This window comes from Muscardinus avellanarius, assembly GCF_963383645.1.
Source record: "Muscardinus avellanarius genome assembly, chromosome: 3".
Classification (NCBI taxonomy): Eukaryota; Metazoa; Chordata; class Mammalia; order Rodentia; family Gliridae; genus Muscardinus; species Muscardinus avellanarius.
In genome coordinates, this window is record NC_137788.1 from 46,412,226 (window position 1) to 46,435,718 (window position 23,493).

At 52.0% G+C, this 23,493-nt stretch overlaps 1 protein-coding gene across 7 annotated transcripts in view; it reads right to left on the reverse strand.

Moving 5' to 3' along the window:
- Positions 1 to 23,493, reverse strand: part of SSBP3 (single stranded DNA binding protein 3) — a gene marked incomplete at both ends in the record, with an annotated part of 161,466 nt that overhangs the window by 35,196 nt on the left and 102,777 nt on the right. For all 7 annotated transcript variants that reach the window (XM_080690382.1, XM_080690383.1, XM_080690380.1 and 4 more), the window contains one exon: positions 13,704 to 13,793. In XM_080690382.1, the coding sequence (XP_080546508.1) occupies positions 13,704 to 13,793 (90 nt within the window). The remainder of the gene's footprint in view (positions 1 to 13,703; positions 13,794 to 23,493) is intronic.

A 23,493-nucleotide genomic window follows, 5' to 3' on the forward strand; every position in this document is an offset into this window, starting at 1 on the left:
ATGCTCAGAGAAGGTTCTGCTCAACAGGTACGAGGCACGCTTGCCCATGGAGACATAGCATCAGCAGGCGGTAGTTTAAAACAAAGGGAGGAAATGGCAAATGGAAATACAGGCAGTGTTCAAGACCTAACTGGGAGTTCCTCCACTCACTGCTCACCGCCCTCTTCCTCCAGCCCCTGGCCTGTGACTATGCATTACACAGAGGACGGAGCCTAGGGATGTGTGCTGGCTGGCTTCAGGCACAAAGGGGGCGGGGGTCTGGTCCATGCAAGGCAGCGTGGTCAGCCTCAGACCCCAATAACACGACCAGCACAATAAACTTGGGGTGAAGTCTGGCTTCCAGCTGTTTTGTAGATAAAGCTTTATTGAGACATGGCCACATTCATTCATGTACTGTCCATAGCTGCCTTCATGCTCCAATGTCAGAGCTAAGCAGTTACAACAGAGACCAGATGACCCATACACAGCCTGAAATATCTGCCAGCCGACCCTTCATGGAGAGCATCTGCAGACCTCTGAGCCAGGTGACGTTCTCAGGTCTGAGAGAGAAAAACTGGGGTCTTTTTTTCTTAAGGAAAAACCTAACAGCACTAAACTGTCTTTCTGACTGTAACCTCACGTCTCTTTTATAAGACAAATGAAGTAAAAATTAACCCCATTTACAAAGGAGAAACCTGAAGTCCAGTGGCATTAGTGGAGTCCAGTCATCATCAGTGCGAGTGCACACTGGTGCAGGGGCCGCAGACCTGCATTCTCATTCTCCTGTGCGCAGGCACAGCGCAGTCCTGAGGAGTTAATCTGCTTGGCCACTGCTCTCAAACAAAAGATAGTTTATCATCGCAGAATAAAACCCAGCATTCAGGTCCAGCCCACAGGCCCTGGAGAGCCTCCTTGCTGATAATCTCCCCAGTTTCATCCCTGCCACAATGTTGGGGAACAGCCCTTCTCTGGCTTGTCAACATAAAGATTGAAGGGGCTTGACTCCCAGCCCTGAGTTATTTCAGCAGGTTCAAATCCCTTCTCCAGGGGAGTAAATTCACAGAAGGATTCTCTCGTGTTACCAGCTCAATCTTGAATGGCTATGGTTGGGATGGGGCAGGGGAAAAGAGAGGTAACTTTGTAGGCCACTAAAACCCTGGGACTTCCCTGATGGGGAAAGAATGTGTGTCTGTCTGTGCAATTGGGTACTCTTTTCATGGACAAAGGAAAAAGCATTAATAACTAGAACAAATGGGCAGAGCCCACTTCTCTCTGGCATCAGACCATCTGGCCACTGGGTACCAGTCTCCTGGGCCAAGTATGTGCTAAGCACTGAAGAGACATGCATAAGCTGCACTCTGCCTTCCCCTAAAGAGTCCTGGGCTGGCTGGAGAGATCAAGGTGTATCTGATATCACAGCAGCACCATAACAGAGGAAGGAACCAGGTATACCAGGCAGCTAGGTTGGCAGCAATCATGAAATAATAGCAGTTAGGCAGGACTTTGAAGAAGGCATCTTCTGGCAGAGGACAGATGGAGATTCTGGGCCCAGAGGATGGAGTTTGGGCAGCCTAAACACAGGAGAGAGTGTGGAACACCCTGTTCACAAGATGGTGACCTGGGGCTGGGACAAGAGAACTTCTGCAAGAAAGTGACTATCAGATCCATGTCTCAGGAATCATACATCCATCTCGTTCCTTACCAAAGATATTCTGTTCCTTCTGTCAAGTCAGAAATCAACACTTACAGTCATGGGGAAACTGAGTTGATAGTTGTCTAAGGTTAACTTATCTCTTTCTGACTACTGGTGGGATTGGGATAAGGAAAGCCACTGGATTCTCATTTGTGAGTGAGTGGCTCCCTCCATCCTACCTGCAGCCCCTCTGCGCCCCACACCAGCCCTGAACAGCCAGCCAGCAGCCCTCTGTCGTGGGTGCAAAGAAGCTAGGATGCCAAGGACCAAGGGAGAGTTCCCCATACCCACTCCCTTCAGTGTGGTCCAGCAGGATCTGGGTGGCAGACCTCTCCTTCCCTGACTTCTGCTCACTGCAGGAGAGACGTGCTTGGGGGAAAGTGGGAAGGGTGAGGCGGACCCTCTGATACTGAACCACACCAGTCCCTTGGAATGCAGGGAGTGTGCCTGCTTTGCCAGGGCCACCAAATCTCCCATCTCTCCCCCAATCACCTTTTGTTCTAAAAATGGACAGTGCTGTGGATACAGCCTGTCACTGCTGCATAGCCTCACCCACCTCTGCCGGCACTCCACTGTTTATCTCGACCCAGTGGAGGCGGGGCATGTGCTAAACTAAAGTGGCCCTGCCTCATCCACCCAGAGGACCCTGCTCTACCCGAAGCCCCTAGACACATGTGGACACATGCGTCTCCTGTCCTGCCACTCTACACCCTGACAGACGACTCCAGAAGTGACGGTTCATCACATCCAACCAGCAAGGGGGCTGTAGACCCTGGAAGCCACAAATCCAGAATGCCCAGAACTGTCCACTGAGCAAAGAGGGCTGAGGACAGGACAGGGAGCCCTGCCAAGTTCTCCCTGTTGATCTTGCGGCTCCCCAGACGACTGCGTCGTTTTTGTTGTTATTTTTTTTTTTTTTTGCTTCTCCTCCCTGCATAGTTCGAGGACCAGTCCAAGACCTCCTCTTCCTTCCTCGGTCAAGGGTAAGCAATAGGATGGAACCTTGCAAAGGACCAGGACTCTGGAGATACGCAGGTTTGGGAGCCTGGCCCATGGTCACATGGGCGGGCGGGGGGGGGGGGGGGATTCGTGCTGTTGGAAGTGTCTGGATTCATAGCACAGGAATCCAGCCTGTGCATCCTCTGAAGGTCTTTCTTTACCCCTGCCATGGAGATGGCCTGCATGCCTCAGAGTGAGCTGCAAGTTAAAGGTACTAAGAGTCAAGTACTTAGCTTAGTACTGAGAAGCATCCCTCACCAAAGGGAGGATCTTATCAGTCAAGACTATAGCTTGCGATTCTCCCCCCCTTCCTTCTCTGACTCAGCCTTCTTTAGTCCCCCAATCACAGGGAGCTGCTCTCAAGCCCCACCCAAAGCTAGGCATTGTTTAATAGACTCTAGGAGGTGGCTGGCCCTGGAGGTGGTTCCCTTTTTCTTCCACTCCCCCCACACCCAGATCTTGTTGTCCCAGAGGCCAGGGGCCTGGTATCCAGCTCACCAATGTAGCTGCCATTTCTACTCCCTTTAACACTGCTGCTGGCTGGGCCTCAGAGAGTGAACCTACTGTCCCAGAACAGATCACACAAGTCTCCAGATTCTGAATCTATTTCAGACAATCCTGGAGACCTGTTTTGGGGGTCACCTACTATAATTAACCCAAGGAAGAGGAACTTTTTAATCAGATCTAGTGTTAGGCATAACTTTTTTGACCTTGGAGCAAAGAGAGAATACGACTTTGTCAAAACCTTCTTGAATAAAACTGACCTGCGAGCAGAGGCTTCAGGATGGGGAGGGGAGAGTTCTGCAGCCTGGAGAAGAGTCCACACAGACTGATGGAGGGATGAAGGCCGGATCTGAGACCAGAAGCTCTGGCTCTGGCTTGGGGACCAGGGGCACGTGGTGGCACAGGGGTGGTGAGGCTAGACCACTGAGAGCTCCAAATGCCTTACTGAGTCGTGGATGGGAAGAGTGTTTGGTAGAGGAGAATGAGCCATCCACTGACCTGGGGTCAGCCCGGTCTGACCTGTGGACTATGAACACCTGGGAATACAGACCTCCCTGCCTCCTAACCCTGGTCTAGCCGGGCTGAGCACAAAGCTGATGCTCATAAATGTGTACTGAATGAACTAATGATGGAGTGTGGCCTCTGAGAAGAAGCCCTTGAGCAGAATCCCAACCTGCTTCCCATTCTGACTACATTCCCAAATTCTTTGGTACAACTTGTAGTTGAAGCAGGTGGAGCAATTCCTAGTTTATAGGCCGAGAAAAGTGAAACTCAAATGATGCTTAGGTAAACTGGATGAAGTGGCCCACACCCATAATCCTAGCTACCTGGGAGGCTGAGGTGGGAGGATCGTGAGTTCAAGGCCAGCCTGGGCAACTTACCAAGACCTTGTCTCAAAACCAAACCAAATAAAATAAAATGATGCTTAGGTAAAATTTACTAGTGACTGAACTCCAGTACACAGGCAAAGACTCAGCCCCCTGGCTCAGAAGGCAGGTCTCTGTCAAGCTCACGCTAGCAAGCCTGCTAGGAAGAGGGCCAGAGAACAAGAAGGCTAGTCAGGTGGGCAGGGCTAAGTGAGGCACCATGTTAAAGGGCCAAATCTGTCAATCAAACTGAAGGGTTAAACACCAGAGACCAATCCATCTGAAGAATCCCCCAAACCTCTCCCTGTGTCAGTGCCACAAAGCCTGTGCCAAGCCCCTGAAACCACCTTCTGGAAAGAAGGGAAAATTTTGAGGTGGCCCTTTTTTCTCAGATAAGACCTAACTTCACCCTGGCTTCTAGCTCATAGAAAACAAAACGCCAGCTCTAAGTCACCAGCATGCATGGCTTCACAGCACCTTCACGAGGGCCCTAAAAGGCCAGGGCTGTCGTCACCCCCAATTACTGATGAAATGACTGACGATCAGAGGGGCAGACTGACTTCTCAAGTACCTGCTCAGGCTGCATGATCCTTGGGCTGCCAGAAGGGTGGGCTACCTCCACAGAGGGCAAGGGTGGGATGGGGCCCAGCATCTTTCCACCCACAGAGGAGCAGACAAGCCAACCAGGTTGCTTGGAGCTCCAGGACCAGGTGCTGGGCTTCTGGTCACTGGCGAGCATGGATCCTAAAGCCATCAGGCGTCTTTCAGCGGCAGTAACAACCTATCATTTAACACGAGTACGTTCTTAGACGTCTAGTCAGTCCTTCCCCAGTGCCAGAGGGAACAGCATGATTCCTACAGTACCATCAAGGAAACAGTGCCTTGGGACCTGGGCAGTTGTCCTGGTCACTCTACCAGGAAGTGGCAGGGCCTCATGCTTTCCCTGACCCTGGCTGGGTGCGGTCCATTCCTATCTTGTACTGTGTACAGAGCTGATGTAGTGGCCCCTGGGAGCCTTGTACCTAGCACAGAGCTGCCACTTCATGAAGGTTGTGCCTGTCCTCAAGATCTCTAGATTCCCCCCCCCCCCAAATCAAGCAAGAGACAGGGGCCTTTGTGGGAGAAGCCCACAGAAGCACTGCCGAGCCTGGCCCAGGAGCTTCATTACTCTGAGGCCTTCATTTGGTGAGGGAGTTTTCAATGGAGGTTGAGTGGGTACTGAATTTGGACAAAGCAGGGTGTGAGCCTAAGCTCACAGAGGAACCCCTGCCATGTTCCAAGGACCCAGAATAGTGCCTCACACCACACTAGATGAACAGGTGGCCTCTGATCCCTGGCCAGGGGCCCTGGCCCAGATTCTCCCAGAGGACAGTTTCCTTTGGCCATGGTTGATCTGATTCAGGGGGTCCATCCTGTGTACTGCTGAGGGTGTTATTACAGGATTGTGCTGGAATTCTCTTCCTCAAACTTCTGCTATAAGGAATTTGACCTTTTTTTTTTTTTTTTAAGAAGAAAAATCTCAGCACGGTTTGCCGAAATGAAGGTGGAGCAGAATCAGAAAAGGGTCTCCTTCCCCCGTGGCAAAACAAAACAGTCCCGCCAGACGGGGGTGCCTCCCAGGGTAGGCTCTCCTGGGGAACAGGAACCAGGGCACAGAGCTTGCTGGCACCACACGTGGGCAGCTCCAGGCACAGGGAGAACACTCAATACTAAGAGGAAACCCAAGGGCTACACAGGTCCAGAGGAAGAGGATGCACCCGCCCAAGCCCTTCATTGAGAGGTGAAGGCCACTGCTGACTCCAAACCTTTCAGGAGGGGAAGCTGGAGAAGCCAAGGAGCTATGGCAAGACCACAGCCAGGCCTCCTGGCTGCTCGTAGCCCCCCCCCCCCATGAGAGACCTGGGGAAGAGGTGGAGCCATGCTGAGGAGCCGCTGCTGGTACGGCTGGGGCTGGCTCTGCATTAGGGGGCAGTCGAGGCCTGCGGAGTCGCTGGGGGCTTTGTTACCGAGCAAATCTCCCGGGCCCTGACTGCTGATGCATAGCTAACTGGGCAGCAGACATTGATTTATGTTCAACTTTCCATTTCATCAGGAGAGCTAGGGCGATACATGTCGAGCGCAGGTTTTGGGAGGAGGGTGAGGCGTCTGGAGTGTGCGGACACACACATGTCCACCTGTGTGCCCGCAGGCACGTGCACCCATCAGGGCCACAACATTTTAAGGGGGAGGGGGCTGAGGCAGCGGCACGGAGGCAGCCTGGCACGTAAGGAATAACCTTTTTTCCACTGTTGCTAGGAGCCCTGGTGCCGGTCATCTGCCGCCGGGCAGACGCTAGGCACCAGGCTGCCGGGCGGGAGCACAGCCTGACCTTTGTGGAGGTGGCGCTGGCAAGGAATGAGGCTTTCTTCCCTCCCCGCTTCCCAGGCCCACAGTGTTGTAGAGTGGCCAGCAGCCCTCACTGGGAAGAGGGGCAAACTAAGGCCAGAGTGGGCAGGAAAGCTCCCCCAAAGACACAGGTGTCAGACCATAGTGTCCTCCTCCTGGGGCAGGGGGCTGGCTTCTAGCACAATACCAGGGGGCTGCTGCTCTTGTCAGTTTGAACAGGTAGGGGCTGGGGGTGGGGAGGAACAGCATTCCCCCACCTCCAACTGTGGCCTGGAGCCCAGCACTGGGGTGCCCCACCTCCCGATAATCCCTCCCAGCAGGGGTGACCCTGCCTTCTGGAGGCAGACAGCAGGGCCAGGGGCTGGGGGTGCTTCTGAATCCTGGAGGAACCTGACAGGGCACCTCGGGTGCTCAGACAGGCAGATCCCCCTCTATCCTCAAGGAAGCAAACCAGGAAGGGGCTGGGCTCAAGAGGGCAGGGATCAGAAACAGGGGAGAATGTGCCTTCCCAAAGACGGGCATTTCATGTAGAAGCTATGCACACCACTGCCCCATCCAAATTCGAGCCTGGCTTTTCTGCATCTATCAGGCAGAAATGCTACTGGCTCTTGGGTCTGCCATCCACGGTCAAATGAAACTACAAAGATACACAACAGAGGCCATCTTCTCTAATCTGGAGAATGTGTCCAGCCCAACTTCAAGAGGGGCAGACAGTTCCACTTAGCAGAGGCCTGGGGACTCTGGCAGGGGTAGGCAGGGAAGGTCAGGTTGGGCAGTCCCAGGGCGAGGCACCAGGCCCTCTACTTCGCAGGAAAAGGTTGAAGGGGCAGGAGGCACTCAGACAGCTTCTTAACACAATCTTCCCAGCACCGCCTAACCTGGCCAGAAGCCTAGGCCTCCTCCCAGCTTGCCTCCTGTCCGGCTCCCACGTCCCCCAAGGGGCCACTGTGCTACACGGGCAGGAAAGGCCAGCTACCTTGCCACCAGGACAGCTCAGGCCAAGGCCACCTCCTGAAGAGACCACACTGGGTCTCCCACGGACAGCGTGCTGAGCTCAGGCCGTGGACCATACTACCCCCACCCGGTCTCTAAGTCTTCCTATCCCTGGCTTGCCTCAGGTCTGCCCTGCTCACCTCTTAGATCCATCCCCTCACTCCAGCCCAGCCCTCCAGGCCTGATGCCATGCCAAAAGCGCCTGTTCACATCCGCTTCCTGCCACACGCCCCCTCCCACCCTTCCCCACTCCCTGGCAGACTTCAGCTCAAATGTCAGCTCCTTTCCCAGGTGGCCCTCTGGCTGAGCTAGCTGTTTCCATGGTACATTGTCTGCAAACCCTGCCCCCGCAGCCCCTACTGGACTGTGAAACCCTGGTGGGGAGGGTCCTGGCACCCCGGGGCCCACATCTGACCTATAACTGTGGGAGCAAAAAGCCTGGCCAGGCCTCATGTGTTTATTTACATTTTATTTTATTTTATTTTTATTTTTGTGGTACTGGGGTTTAAACCAGGGGCATTCTACCTCCGAGCTATACCCCCAACTTTAGTTTGTAATTCTTTATTTTGAAACAGGCTCTCACTAAGTTGCAGAGGGCCTTAGTAAGCAGCTGAGGCTGGTTGCGAACCTGTGATCCTTTTCTCTAAGCCTCCCAAGTACCGGGATTACACGCGTGCGCCACCACTCCTGGCGGCTCTTCTGGCGTAGGTCCAGCTTCCTCACTGGTCCCGCCTCACCCACCTGCCAGATGGGGACCCCAGCCATCAAGACTTTGCATGTAGTAGTCTTTGGAAGCCCCAAAGCGCAGGGGTTTGATTCCTCAAGTCCCCACTACCCCTAACTTGTTCCTCATCAGCACTGAGAAGCCTTTCCTGTGGCAGCTCTTTCTGGAAGAAGGAAAGCCCACATGCCCTCTGTTCTCCTGCTCTTCCTGCAAGAAAAGAGGGCAGGACACACGAAGAACTGCCCAGCGATGAGGGACTGCCCAGATGCCACCACAGATACATTATTATTTACTGGGCTTAACTTCCTGGGAACTCATACCACCCCCCCACCCCCAGTACTCAAGGCTGGCTCTAGGTGGTCTCCACTGTCAAGCCCCTCGGTACTTCACTGTAAAACTAGCAGAGGGTGAAAATGTCTCCTATGCAAAGATTCACACTGGACTCCCTCTTCTTTTCTCTTGAGGACCTACAGGTCTGAGGCTAAAGCCTTAAAGAGGCAGGACTGAGTCTTCCACTTGGCAGAACGTCAGATACTTCAGACAACCATAGAGCCCTCCTGAGGCTGCCTCTCTCCTGGAAACTACCCCAACTGCATCTGGCATGCAGGAGGGGAGCCATCCCTATATCGCAGGCAGGAAAGGGTCAGGGTCATGTGTGTCTCTCGCCCCACTTATTTGCGGGATCATTTCTCTGGTGTTAGGGCTATATGCATCATTTGCTCCTTGTGGTCCTCTCCTCCAGAACTGAAGGGAGGCTTCTCTGGGGGCAGACCTTAACTTCTTTCCAAGGTGGGTGGGCTTGACTAGTAGGACCGAGGGAAGACTCACTGGAAAGGGGGACATGCCCATCACTCCTCACTGTTCCCACCACGGTAGGAAGTATCCAGGGAGGCTCAGAGCAGGCTAGGCCAAGCTTCTGGGCAAAGGCAGCTAGACCCTTTCACTGCCCAGTCTGTCTTTTCCAGAGAAAGCAGGTCATTAACCCTATGACCTCTGCTGGGTCTCTGCAAGACCTGTGTCCACTATCCATGTGGTCAGCTAGTTTCTAAACACCAACTCAGCATCCACGTCCCTGCCTCGGGGGCAAATACTGAGTAACTACTCTAAAATACAGAGCTGGCCTTGGTACCAGCCAGCCCAGAGAGCTCTTCTGGTTCCCCACCGCCCACCAGGGGTGGCCCACACTCTCCAGCAAGGCCTAGCAACAATCTTTATAGCCTTCCATCATGAGTCCGCCACACACTTCATCCCAGACGCCATCTAGCCAGAGCTGTGCTGTCTCGCGTCCTGACAGGCAGACCTCTTCTCCACTCTGCTACAGGGCCTCTGTTTACCCGTCAGTCTCTCTCTGGGAGGGCTGGCAGCTAGCAGAGACTATGGTGGTTCAGATTCAGAACCAAGCCCTGTACCTGCACATCAGAGGTGGTTAATGATCATCACTAACTCCTCCCCTTCTCCCTCTGGGGTGGATTCCACCTCCACATCTATAAATGAGAAGCCTAAACTAGATGGGGATGGCAAGTCAATAGGAAATGTACTTCCAATGTCTGCCCACTTTAATGGTAGACATCACCAAGCACTATTTGTTGAGCCTGGGCACAGCTTCAGAATCATTCTCAACGCAGTGTTCTGAGCAGCCACCTCCAGTGGATTCCAGCTGGCATTTTAATGAAAATATATTTGTTACTTTTTGGAGAAGATGGCCATAGTCTCTTTCTGTAACTCTTCTAGATAATGAAATACTGTGTCTATACTTGGACTTCTGAATATTGGGAACCATACTGGGGACCATAAACTGGGAACCAAGAAACCTGGAATAAGATGCTAATTACAGTCCTTGGTCGATCATTTTGGGCAGGTCATTCACCATTCTGGGTCGTACTTTCCCAATCAGCTATGCCTTCTCTGAAAAACTACTGTGATCAAAATGAAAGCGAGTTGCATGTTTAAAAACACGGCATAACTGAAAACAACTATTGGAATTTAAAAACAAAAGGAGAACAAAAACAGTCTGTACCAAATGCTCTGTTTTCTGTGACCCCTGCTCTCCTGTAATTCCCCAGTTCTGGACCCAGAAATCCTTATTGGATGGTGCACCCTTGGGGGTCAAGGAGCTGGAAGACCTACCCGGACCAGTGGGCCTGGCCAAACTGGGTTAGCCAGAAGGAGGGAGGAAGGGAGGGAGGGAGGGAGGGAGGCAAGCAAGCTGGCCACGGCTTGATTATATACAATCTACTTGGATCCAAAGCAGAAGAGACCCCAGAGACCATCTGATTCGGCCACTCCATCTACTGGTGAAAAGAACTGAGTCCCAGAGAGTAGGGAGCAACCTGACCAGGGTCACTCAGGAAGCACATGGCCAAATCCTCTGTGCTCCTCCCCACTCCAGAGCCCCAGTCCTAGACTACCAAGGGGCTTCCGGTTAGACAGGGCTTCGGGCTGATTAGGCACCTCTCCTGTAACATGAGCAACGCAAACCAGTTCAAACATGCACTGTGTCCCTAGTACATGCCACGCGTCAGGGGTGCCAAGATTAGGGCTTTTTTTTTTTTTTTTAATAACAAGAAACAGACCATTAGAATGCCCTGCCAAATTTGCCCAAGACCCCAAGAACCCCACACCTATCCCCAACCATGACACATGGTCAGGTCAGTTCCTAAACCACCTCCCTGTAAGCCCTTCTACTAGACACAGCTCATCAAGTCATGCCACAGGACCAGATTGCTACCGCCCATGTCAGAAACCTGGATACCAAAGAAGAAAAAGCAAACACACAAAGCCTAATGTGTGGGTGGTCCAACCTTCTGCCTCCAGGAGTGGCCCTGAAGCCTGGCAATCAGAGGCCTGAGGATCCTGTACATTGCTTTCTGAGGGCCCAGAATGGGTGGTAGACAGCTGCTCCCTCCCACTACCCTGGAGGCCCTGCTGACTTCTAAATTTAGGACCAACTGGTGGTACAGTCCTGACCTAAAAACTGGGCCGGGCACCATGGGACAGGAGCTGGCCAGAGCTGGGTCAGTCATCCAGGCTGGCTCCCCATGAAAGCCTTCCTGCAGCAGAGCCTCCACCCAGGCCGCAGCCAAGGGGGAAGAAGTGCAATTGTTGGCAGCAGATAAAACCCTCGATACCATCTCTATTTCCCTTCTAATATCAGAGTAGCCGCCTGCATGAGGAGCAAGGGGCAGGGCCGGCAATCAATAGCTAATATTCCTGTTGTGAGCTGACCCACTCCGGAAATGGGCTGCCATTACCTCCTTCCAGAGAGATACCCTTTCCCCTCAGCGGGGACCTGGCCCAAGCGGTCATGGCCAGGAAGGACCAGGCCGAGTGCCTGGCCTACCCATCCCCCCTCTCATCTGACTGATGGGGAAATAATGCGGGGAACAAGAAAAAAGAATCACCCAGAGCCACCCAGGAAGCAGAGGGGCCAGGGCACACAAGCTCCCTGCTGGGTAACCCCAGGCCAAGAGGGTTCAAAAGTTACCTCTGTTTGACGGTGGCTGATGACCGCTAAATAAGGACAGGAACCAGACTGGGCTTTCTGACCACACACCCCTAAACGTCACAGGGGAGGGCCCAAGAAGTATGTCTGGAATTGGGCCTTAACCATGGACGATTATACCAAAGCAGTAAGTTGGGAACTGCTCACCTATCAGGCAGACCTGTTCCTCGTCCCAGACTCAGGCCAAACTAGAAGTTGATCGCTTATCTTAAAAAAACATAATTGGCTAGTGTCCATCTCTCCCCACCACAGTGGCCTGTAGACACCCAGATGCCATTGTGCAGCCTTGATAAGGATGTACTCACGTACCTGGGTGGGCTCTGAATGTCAGGCAAGAAGTCACAGCTGCACTATAGCAAAGGAATCCACAGCATCATCCAACTAATTAGAACACCAGTGGGAAATGCCCCCAGATGGAAAGATACCTATCTGTGGTGACCAGGAATGTGGCTGCCCATGGTATGGGTGATCCCCACAGGCGGCAGTCTCTCAGGTTTCCAGCTCCTGCCTTTCTTGGGTCTAGGTGTTTTCAGGGATTTTACAGTCTTGCTCTCTCAGCCCTATTTCCATGTCTGTGGCCTCACCCCGAGGAAAGGCCCCAGCAATGCCTGCCCCATACACCTCAAGATTTCTGAGATGCTCTGTTTTCATGCCTTGGACAAGGCCCATTCTGGAAGCATGATGGTAATGCATACAAATACAGGCATGGACACCTGATGCCCTGAACTTCCATCTTGACAGATGGCCCCCTGCTTCTGTTTTAAGGCAGCACCTGAATTTTACAGATTCCCTTCTGGGCCGGTGAATGACATGTTCTAACCCATTTCTCCCCAGGAGTTAACATCAACCAAAATGTGAAATCTTGCCACCTGGGGGGAAGTCTCTCCCAACCCCAAGAGGTGTTGGTCCCATCTGTTCAGAGCCCTCTAGGGCCAGGGGACCGCACGTCTCCCCAAGCAGCCTGTCTTGCTGCTGGATATGTGGCTACTAAATTCTGGATCCCATTAGGCACAAGTCTCCTGAGACTTTGCTTCCTTGATCCCAGTTCTGAATCCCTGGGCTCCGAAGAAGGTATGTTCCCCCTTTTCTACGTGACAGTTCTTTCCATACATACTCTTCTCTGCGAGCTCCAGCCTTTCGGGAGGCGTGCAGAGTCAGGAGCGTTCTCAGACCCAGCCCGGGACAGGCTGGAACGAACCAGCAGTGTCACAATCAAGAGCATCATCATCAAAGTTCCTCACAGCCCAGCATGCCTGACACCTCTCCCAGACTGCGTTTTCCCAGTCCCAATCTGGCTGAGGCGAAATAAGGTGCCAGGAGGGAAGGGAGGGATGGAGGAGGTGGTGCCGAGGGGGTGGCAGCCACACCCAACCCCAACAAAACAGAAAGCCCATTTTGCACACCCTGAAGAAGCCCAGCTCCCGCCCCACGTGGGATCTGTTCCTGCCTGTGGCAAGCACAGTGCGGGCACAACGCTCGCGGGACACCGCCTGTGATCACACTCGGAAAGAATTGAGCGGTTACAGAGGGAAGGGATTCCGCGACCTGCCAGGATGGCGGGGTTTTTGTTTTTGTTTTTAGATTATACCTAAGGTTTGTAGTTTGGACAAGCAAAGTAAACAATGACAACAACAGCAGCAACAAAACAGAAACAAAGAACAGTTTACTCTTAAAAAGAAAAAGAAAAAGAAAAAGAAAAAAAGCCTTTCGGTAAGAGAAAGCTCCACATGGCTATTAGCAGCCACACCGCCTCCTGGACCAGGGCAGACTGTGTCCGGCCTGGGAGCTGGTGTGAAGGAAAGGAGCCAGGCTGGAGGGTGCCACCACGCCACGCGGGGGCTGTCTGCACTCCCGTCTCTTTTTTCCCCTTATGGGATTTTTGGAAGGGGGTAGAGAAAGTGATGGGAAGGGACAGGTTTCAACCAGCATAAAGCAACTGTATTTAGACCATGGCAAACTGAGCTGTACTTATTTCTCCTCTCCCCATCCCTGCCCACCCGCCCGCCCGCACTGGCCCAGAGAGAAGAGGAGCACAGGATCCCACAGCCCAGCACGTACCTGAAAGAAACCCGGTGGGATGGGGCCTCCGGGCATCCCATCGTTGGGGGGAATGTTGCCCAGCACAGGGCTCGGGGCAGCTGCTGCACTCTGTGAAGACACAAGGCGGAGGTCGGTGGGCAACCCTCAAGCAGATGCAGTTTACCCCCGTATCCTATCTGCCCACACCCATCCCCCAGACCCTCCTCAAAGGTCGCCTTCCACGTATGGCCTTGCTAGCTCCCAAGCTAAGCGCCCTCTCGCTATCCATGTGGCATGGTGTGGGGTTAAAGGTCAGGCCAGACCCAATTCCCTGGTATGTTACCCACTGGGCCGGCACTGAATTCTGAGGCCCCAGTGCCTTGACTCTAAAGCAAGAGTGATGCTCAACACTGAGGGATGCCCTGGGATGGCAAGAGATGAAGCGCCAAAGCCACCTCCTGCAGCACGCGCAGGGCAGTCCTGGCGGCTGGCACGCCATGGCTGTTATTAGCATTTCAAGCCCGCACCTTACCCACCTGGCTAGTCTCAGAAGCTCTGAGGGCAGGTGAAATGACTTATTAACCTGGGTGCCCTCTCCAAGTAGCAGAAGGTGAGGAAATGCCCACGAACTCAGTAAGTGGCAGAACTAGGAAAACCCAGGAGAGCACAGAAGCGGGGGCAGTTGCGCTCTTGGCCCCGCAAGGTCCTGGGCGTCATCACTTTTCTCTTTAAATGCTGCTTCTCTGGCATCCACCCGCTCCGCGTGCCTCAACAAATACCTCCCAGGGGTGAGCAGCCGTCACTCTCCCCACCTGGCCTCCTTCCAACAATCTGTCCAACCCGTGGAGTGGCTCTGTGCGCACCCAGGCAGGGCACACAGGGCGGTGTCCATGCCCCTCTCCCGGGAAGTCACAGGCCTGATCCCACTGACTACTCCTCCAGGAGCTCCTCCTATGAAAGCCCACCCCAGACTCCAGATGACCGAGAACATGAAACTTAGCATCAACCAACTCCCAGGGTCCTGACTGTTCTCTGGGACAGGAGGGAGCCACTCCGGGTCAGGAAGGAGTGCCTCTGTCTCATAGAAGTGCCCCCCATCCTGTGCCCACCTTGAAGAAGTCACTTCTCCTTTCCCTCCCTGAATCACAAAACAGGAACTAGACCCCTTGGCTTCCAACGTGGACGGAAGAGCACAAGGGACTTCCATTAACGCGCTGCATGTGACTAAGTGAGCAGATTCACCCCAGGACAATCCCACCTGGCCTGTGGTGCTGTCATCTGGACTGGCACCTGGGATGACCGGTCATGGGCAAACCACCTGGCTTTCTGAATCTGTTCTCCATGAAAAAGGGGGTGGCTCTTGTCATGCCTTCATAGCATAGGGGGTGGGCTGTGTTCTGCGAGCAGGGACAGCTCCAGTGTGGGCAAGTAGACAGATCCCAGGTAGCGAAGGAATGAGCTAGCTATGGGTGATTTTCAAAACGAGTCGGCAGACAGAAAAACACCCTCTGTATGCTATGGCAACCATGCTGCAATGTGCTTATGCATTTCAAGCATCCCCAACCATTATGGATCCAGGTCTCCTTCCCTAGGCCTACAGCCAGAGGCCCACCCAATGGGGAGAAGACCCCTGCCTCACCCTGGCCGCCACCCTGGAATTACCTGGGAGGGGGCCACTAGGGGGATCTGATGGGTTATCCATTAGCCTCTTCCATTGTTTGTTTTGCGGTTACTGGCTCTCAGAAAATGCCATTTTTTGTGATGAGCTGCCAACAATCAATCACTCCTTTGCAGCAGGAGCAGGAAAAAAACTACTTTTTTAAAAAAACCGGGGTGAGGTAAATACCCACCTACATTTTCTTCAAGTTCTTTCAGAAATTGACATTAACGTTTAGTTCTTTAATCCTTCACAGACATATCAATTTAATAATACTGAATCGCTATTTGCTTACTTGGTAGTTAGCACCTCTGGCATTTGTATTCTGACTTACCCTTTGGACTTCTCCCTGACCCCAGAACTGGGGATTGAACCCAGGGCCTCACACATGCTAGGCAAGTGCTCTACCTCGGAGCTACATCCCAGCCTTTCCTATTTCTCATTTTGAGACAGAGTCTCACTAAGGTGCCACTGCTCTCCTTGAAGTGGCCATCCTCCTGCCTCAGCCTCCCGAGTCGCTAGGATGACAGCTGTGCATGCCACTGCGGCCAGATGGCTGGTAACCTTCTGAAATGGTTTACCCTAGACACCTGTAGATCTACTTTTACAGTACAACATTCATGTTTTAAATGTGGAGGTATAGGATAAGAATGTTATAGATGTTAAAAAATATATACCCTTTTAAATTAGATTCGAACCTGTGAGCTTATTTATGTGTTGGTACCTTCATTCTGAGATGAGGTTTTCCTATGAAATCATTGTGAGTCAGTGGTTCTAGGAATCAGGGATGGGTGGGAGGTCCACAGTTCTCTGGTCATAATCACCGGGGTAACCAAGGTCCTAACCAACAGATGGAGAAATTCTCTGAAATCTGGGATGGAGGATGAGTTTTGTCATCCTCCAATGAAGGACAACAAAGAAAGGCCTTGACCAAGGATGCAGAAGCCAAGGAGATGACTTTTATCAGTTAAAGGCTTCTTTAGGCTGGGCACTGTGGTACACAGCTGTATATGGGAGGCTGAGGCAAGAGGATCAGAGGCTGGAAATCAGCCTCAACGACTTAGTGAGACTTTGTTTTTTGTTTGGTTTAGTTTGTTTATTTAGCAGAACTGGGGATTGAACCCAAAGACATTCTTTCTCTAAACTCCACCCCCAGCCCTATTTTTTTATTCTTTATTTTGAAACAGGATCTCACAAACTTGCAGAGGGCCTCACAGATAGCTGAGGCTGGCCGAGAACCTGTGATCCTCCTGTCTAAGTCTCCCAAATACTGGGATTACAAGCGTGTGTCACCAGGCCCGGCAACACTTTGTGTGTGTGTGTGTGTGTGTGTGTGTGTGTGTGTGTGTGTGTGTTACTGGGGGTGGAACTCAGGGGCTTTTCTACCTCCAGGCTATACTCCCAGACCTATTTTGTGTTTTATTTGAAAACAGGGTCTCACTAAGTTGCTGAGAGCCTCACTAAGTAGCTGAGGCTAGCTTCAAACCTGTGCAATCCTCCATTCTCAGCCTCCCAAGCGCTGGGATTACAAGCGTGTACCACCACACCCAGCTAAGACTTTAAAAAAAAAAAAAAAAAAAACCATGAGTGGTGGCACATGCCTGTAATCCCAGTATTTGGGAGGTTGAATGAAGAGGATCATGTGTTTGAAGCCAGCCTCAGCAATTTACAGAAACCTTGTTTTCAAATAAATAAAATAAGGCTGAGTTGGGAGGTAGAATGCCCGTGTTTCAATCCCCAGTATCATAAAAAGCAAAAGTAAAAAAATAACATGGTGGCGCGCTTGGGAGGCGGAGACAGGAGGATTGCGCAGGTTCGAAGCCAGCCGTGCTGGCTTAAGAGACCCTGTTTCCAAATAAAAATATAAAATAAGTCTGGGAGTGTAGCCTGGAGGTAAAAGGGCTTCCAGGAACCCCAGTACCCCCCCACACACAAATAATAATAATTATAATATCATGGTGGCACATGCTTGTAACCCCAGCATTTGAGTTGGTTGAGTCAGTAGGATTGTGGTTCTTGGTCAGCCTCAGCTACTTAGGCCCTTTGCAACTCAGTAAGACCCTGTCTCAAAGAATAAAACATAGGGCTGAGGGTGTATCTTGGAGGTAGAATGTCCCTGGGTTCCATTCTGAGTACCACAAAAAAATTTTTTAAAATATATATGTAAATAAATAAATAATTAAATAGGGCTGGGGTGTGGCTTAGAGGTAGAACACCCCTGAGTTCAATCTCTAGTAACCCCCCCAAAAGTTTTCTCCAGAAGCAAAACTAAAACTCTGCGGTGCTTAAATTTGTGCCCTGAATTATAAGTTATTGCTGTTTCCCTTTAATTATGACATGAACATATGCTTACCACAGAAAACTCAAAAGGGCAGAGAAGCAGCAACTGGTGTTATTGGGAGACAAAGGGTAACAGGTTGGGAAGAGCTCAGAAATAACCGTTCGTAAAACCCAATCCAAAGGACACAGTATGCTGGAACCCAGCCCCCACCCTCTTGTACCTCAACACAGTGGCTATTTGACTCATCTCCAAGACTAAGCACAATGTGAGGCATACAGCCGGTGTTCAATAAATGATTACTACTTGTATTATTCAAAGACCTGCTCAAACCTGACCATCTATCTGGAGCCAGGCCTTTCTGGACAGCTAGGAACCAGCCCCTCCCTGTGGTTTCCAGCTTTGAGTTAGGGCTCCATTAAGGCACTCAGCAAAGCGTCTCATGTGAGTTTTCTCTAAAAACACAAAACCCAAACCCAAACCCCCTGACATTTATGAGGCCTACAGCATGCTGGGCTGCGGTAGGTGCACAGGATGGAGCCCCCCTCCCCCTGCCACCACCGCTGAAGTTAAGACCAAAGAATAGGTTCAGCTCAGACTCCAGCTGAGTCTGCACACCAGCTCCCTTTCAGGCAGGGACTCAGTTTCCCCATGTGTCCCGTGGAGGGGTTAGAGGAGATGGCCACTGAGTGCTTCACCCAGGCAGTTGTAACCAATCCAGGCCACACACTTAGGGGAATGGGGAGGGGTACTGGAAAGAGCAGCTCCTCAAAGGATGGGAAGGAACTCCCCACCCCCTTGCCAGAAGACCCTGAATTCCAACTCTGCTCTGCTCATTACGAAACCTTTAGAGATCAAACTTAAAAAGCACTCGGAGACCTACACGCTACCTGAGCCTGCAGTAACAGTAGCTGACATTTGGGCCCTAGCCATCCGGCCCTTTTCCAACACTTATCCTGTATGTGCATACATATACGGACTAAAAAAAGCCCAATCGAACTGAGTGTACAGTTAGGTAACATTCCTCCCCCACCGAGATGCGGGGGATTGAACCTAGGGTCTTATGTATACTAGACAAGCACTTTCCACTGAGTTACCAAGTAACTTGTACTCCAAAATATATATGTAACTAATATATAAAATATATAAATATATAAAATATATAAAATAAAAAATATATAAAATATATAATATAAAAAGCTTTGCACAGGGCCAGCTTGCCTATTCCAAGCCTGGGGGTAGAGCCAACCTGAAAGTCAGAGGTGCCTTCCAAGGACTGCCTGGAGGTCTCCCTGCAAGGGATCTTTGTTTCTGGCCAGGAGGCTTCCAGGAAAGGCTAAACCCACAATTTTCTCTCTGAAGAGTGGGTGTCTTTATGATCCCAAGACGGGATCACAACCACTGGACTCGGAGGTTTCTTTCAGTCCCCCTCCACATACCCCTGTTCTTGGGCCCCAATGGGACACAGGTCTGACTGCAATAGTAGGCGCCCCCTGACATCCCCAGCTGGCAGGCTTTAGTTGATTACCTCACCACAGCCACACGCCCTACGTGCCCTGTCCAGGAGAAGCAGGATTCAAACTGAGGCCTGAGAGACAGGAAGGAATGCTACAGGACTGATATTTTCCACACTGGTAGCCCAGGAGAATTTGTAAGAAGAGGGACCTGTGACCTTTGAGAATCCCACTTGGGCCCAACTCCTTCTGAGCAGAGCATGTTAATATATCAACAAACCCACCAACACTATCACAGCACCCAAGACATCCCGGAGATGGAGCTGATCCCCACACACCCCAGATGCTGGTTCTCTCACCCAAGAGCAGCACCTCTAGCAGGCAACTGTGTGTGCTGCCTTCAGGGAGCAAGGGTCAGGACATTCCCTGCAAGACAGTATCTTTTGGCCTCACCCCATCTATCCTCACACAAACTAGCATGAGCTCTCCCCTATCCTTCCTTCCTTTTTTTTTTTTTTTCCTTTCTCTCTCTCCCTCTCCCTCTCTCTCTGTGGTACTGGGGTTCCTGGAAGCCCTTCTACCTCCGGGCTACACTCCCAGACCTATTTTATATATTTTTATTTGGAAACAGTGTCTCTTAAGCCAGCATGGCTGGCTTCGAACCTGTGCGATCCTCCTGTCTCTCCCTCCTAAGCGTGGGGATTGCAAACGTGTGCCACCACGCCCGGCTTTATCTCTCTTTTAAAAAGAGTTGTATGTAGATGAAGCTCCTGAAAAACAGAGTTAAAACAAATTGCTCAGAGTGAACTATGGGATTCCTGCCAGGTCAGCCAACCCCTCCTGGCTGACTTACGAGGCTATGGAAACGGCTCTGCCCATCCTGTTCTTCCCTGCTCTGCCCTGGGTGTACAGCAGCACTGGCCACATGCAAACCACTAAGTGCACCTTTTCTTGGCCAGGCGTGGTGGGTGCAAAGTGCGCGCTGTGGATCCAGCTGTGTGCACGTGGCTGGGAAGTGGAGGTCACCAGGGAGGGTGTGACCTCTCCTATGATGATTACACAGAGAGCATAAGGATGCGTGTCTGATGTCTTGTGGGGAGAAGGGAGCACCACTGTCTAGAAGACAGGCCTTAGGGTTCTGTGCAGAGTCCTGGGATGGCCTGGTCCTTCTGTGGCCAAGTTTCCCAGAGGAAATTTAGCAGGAACTTGCTGAAGATGCCAATAGGAAATGAAGAAATAAAGGGAATGCCATCACCCAGAAAGAAAGGCAGTGGGGTCCAAAGAAAGGAAAGGGGAGAAAGAAGTCTCGTGGCCTTATACACAGACCACAGGATGCACTTGGGGTAGCGGGGCCTCTGCAGCTGGGAGAAAACACAGAGCTGCTGCTATGTGAAGAGGCAGACCGCTGGCATTAAAAATAGGTCCCGATGATATAGGGGAGTGACACAGGATCCCGGCTTTCAAATAGCCAGGGGAATGTCACATGGGGGAAGGGGACGTGCCTGCCCAGAGCTGAGGGACAGTTCTGGGCCCAACAGTAGATGTCCTAAGGCACACAAAGCTTCCCTGATCTGACTTGGAGGAGGTGGGTTCCAGGAACTTGGGGTGCTCGTGGCAGTGACCCAGCAACTGCCGTGTTAAAAGGAGATTGTCACATCACTCATCACTGCCTGGTGTCTCCTGGGGACACCTGGACAGGCGGTCCCAAGATCAGGGTTCAGAGCTGGCTGCACTCTACCCACTGGCTCCTTGGACAGGGCTTCCTGGCCTCGGGCCATGTGTAGACAGTAGTCCCAATCTGCACATTTAACCCATCAGGCCAAGGGAGGCCGGTTTGACACCTTGGCTCCTTCCACTGAGTCCCATCTCACGTCTGCCGGCTGGGGAAAGAGGATTAACTCAACACAGAGATGGCTGGAAAACCAATCGGGAGAGGGGAAGCAAGGAAATATTCATGCCCCCACATCTCAGGGAAGATGCCATTTAACCGATAAGGAAACTGAGGAGGTGGAGAGGGAGTGTGTGGTGGCGTGGTCACAAAGCTCTAACTCTAGTCCCTTTGTCCTTCTACCCCTGAATCTTGGGTTCAAGAAACTGAAATACTAATCCTATCCCATCAATGCCTGCAGTTTCCAAGAAAAGTTGTGTTTTTTGACTTATGAAAAGAAACACCAGCGAGATCGCTTAAAAAAATACCCGATAATCCCAACCCACTCTGTGCTTGAGGTCACCTGTGCGTTCTGCTCTTCCACGAACAGGTCTTCTGACAAGTATTTCAATGGGCCGGCACTCACCAAGCGCAGGGTGTGACCGTACAGTGCGCATGTGTGTGAAGTAACACGAAGTACCCCGGAGGAGCCTGCCGCACTCCGCTGGCAAGGCACCTCGGCAGGAAAGGAGAGGCGAGGAGCTGTGGAAAGGTGACGAGTGCTTCATACCCGTGGGGTGTACTCAGCAAACACTGGGCTCCTGGGGACGCCCAGATGGCGTCGTGCCTGCCGGGGCAGGAGACAACAGAGCACAGTTTTCCCCTGCAGGTCTCGAGGATGAAATGAGTGGTGGCAACAGAAAACTGGGGACGTGGGAAGGTGCTCCCGGCAGGCGCTGTGAGACAGGATTATGGGGATCAGGGAGGCTTTATGGAAGAGGTGGCACTCAAGCCAAGGCCTTAGAGGACACACGACTGGAAGACGCAGGAGATGTGGGGTAGGGGATTATTGCTGTCATCTCGGATCCTTGGGTGCTGGCTCCGCTGGTGGGGGATGCACTTGCTTTCCTGGTATGGGAGGCTCCTCCACAGGAGGGAGCCGCTGCCAGGTCCCGGAAGGCTCTATCCCTTCTGACCCGTTCACCCTGTGGTTTCTCTCTCCTAGTCTTCCCACTAACCATTGTGGTAACTTTAAAACAGTGGCTCTGCAACAAGCAGGAACTTGCATATGGCCACGTGGCTCAGAAGAGGGGTCAAGCCTGGTCTGCTAGAGCCCCGGCCCCGGCGTGTCCCAGCTTCTCTGGTCCGGGTGTTGAGATACTGACAGCAGATGCTGACAACAGCCACCTGAGCACAGGTCTGCATCCAAGATCCAGCCCTTGCTGTGGCACATGGGCACCTCACCTGGCTTTTTAGAGCCCCCATGCTCCATAAAGGAGGGGAGTCTCTAATCCTGCGGGAGTGTGGCAAACTTAAACAGGACTCTTCAATAAGGCACCCTGCCAGGCTCAAGAAAGTTAGGTGCTAAGAATGGCAGCCTGTGCCAGCAACACCCTACCATGAGATGACAGACAGATTTGGCTTTTGTTTTCTTTGCTTGTAGTACTGGAGATTGAACCCAGAGGTGCTCTACCACTGAGCTACAACCTGGGCCCTTTCTGTTTTTTGAGACAGGGTCTTGCTAGGTTGTTCAAGACTGGCTTGGAACCTGCAATCCTTCTGCCTTAGCCTCCCGAGTAATTGAAGTTACAGGTGCGCACCACCACACCCAGCTAGAGACATTTACTTTTTCTGATGCTGTGAACAGAGCAGGCTGGAGTGGGGTGGGGACTAAAAGGGTGTCACAGCCGCAGGAAGACAAGGCTTCTGCTCTACCGAAGCCACTCTTTGAGAAGTGGCCTGTCCTCAGTAGCTGCCTTGGAGAAATACTTTAAAAAGGAGAGAGAGAGAGAGCGATGAAAGAAAGGCGTCCCAGTCAGAACATTTTCAAAAGAGAGAGGAACTGGCTTCCCTGGGCTGGAGAGGGGCCAGCACCACACTATGGGGCCCTGCCCGTCCATCCCAGGCAACACTGGCTCTGGGAATTGGATCAAAGGGCACATTTAGGTAAGAGGTGGAGTCCTATGTAATTAATACCTTGCTTGTATCTCGGATCTGGGCCAGGGCACCCCTCCTCCATGTACAAACACCTCCCCGGCTGGGCTACGCGGTACAGGGCTTGGTCCTAGGCGTGTACACGCCAAGATAAGAGAGATGAAGGGCGAACAGTCCCTCACGGATGAACACCGAGGAGGAGAGTGGATCAACAGCACGCTATTTGTACAGCGCTGATTTTCTTCGTAAAGAGAGATGAGCAAAATACACACACACACACACACACACACACACACACACACACACGTGCGCGCGCACACACGTTCCCCACTGTCTTAAGAAGCTACTTACAACCACAAACGTGCCATAATAGGCCAGTGGCAGCTCCTTAACAAGAACACTGGCAGGTGCTTCTGCAAAGCGGAAGATTCCCTGGCGTGGACCTGCACACACACTCAGTTCCAATGACAACTTAATCCTGCCAGGACCGAGGTGTGCAGAGAACAGAAAGCTACCCGCTTCTAGAAACTTTTTTTTTTCTTCAGATTTAAAAGAAATCATAAAGGCAAGGCTTTCCAAACATCCTTCAAGAATGGGAGACTGCAGCAGGCATGGTGGCACACACCTGTAAGAGGACA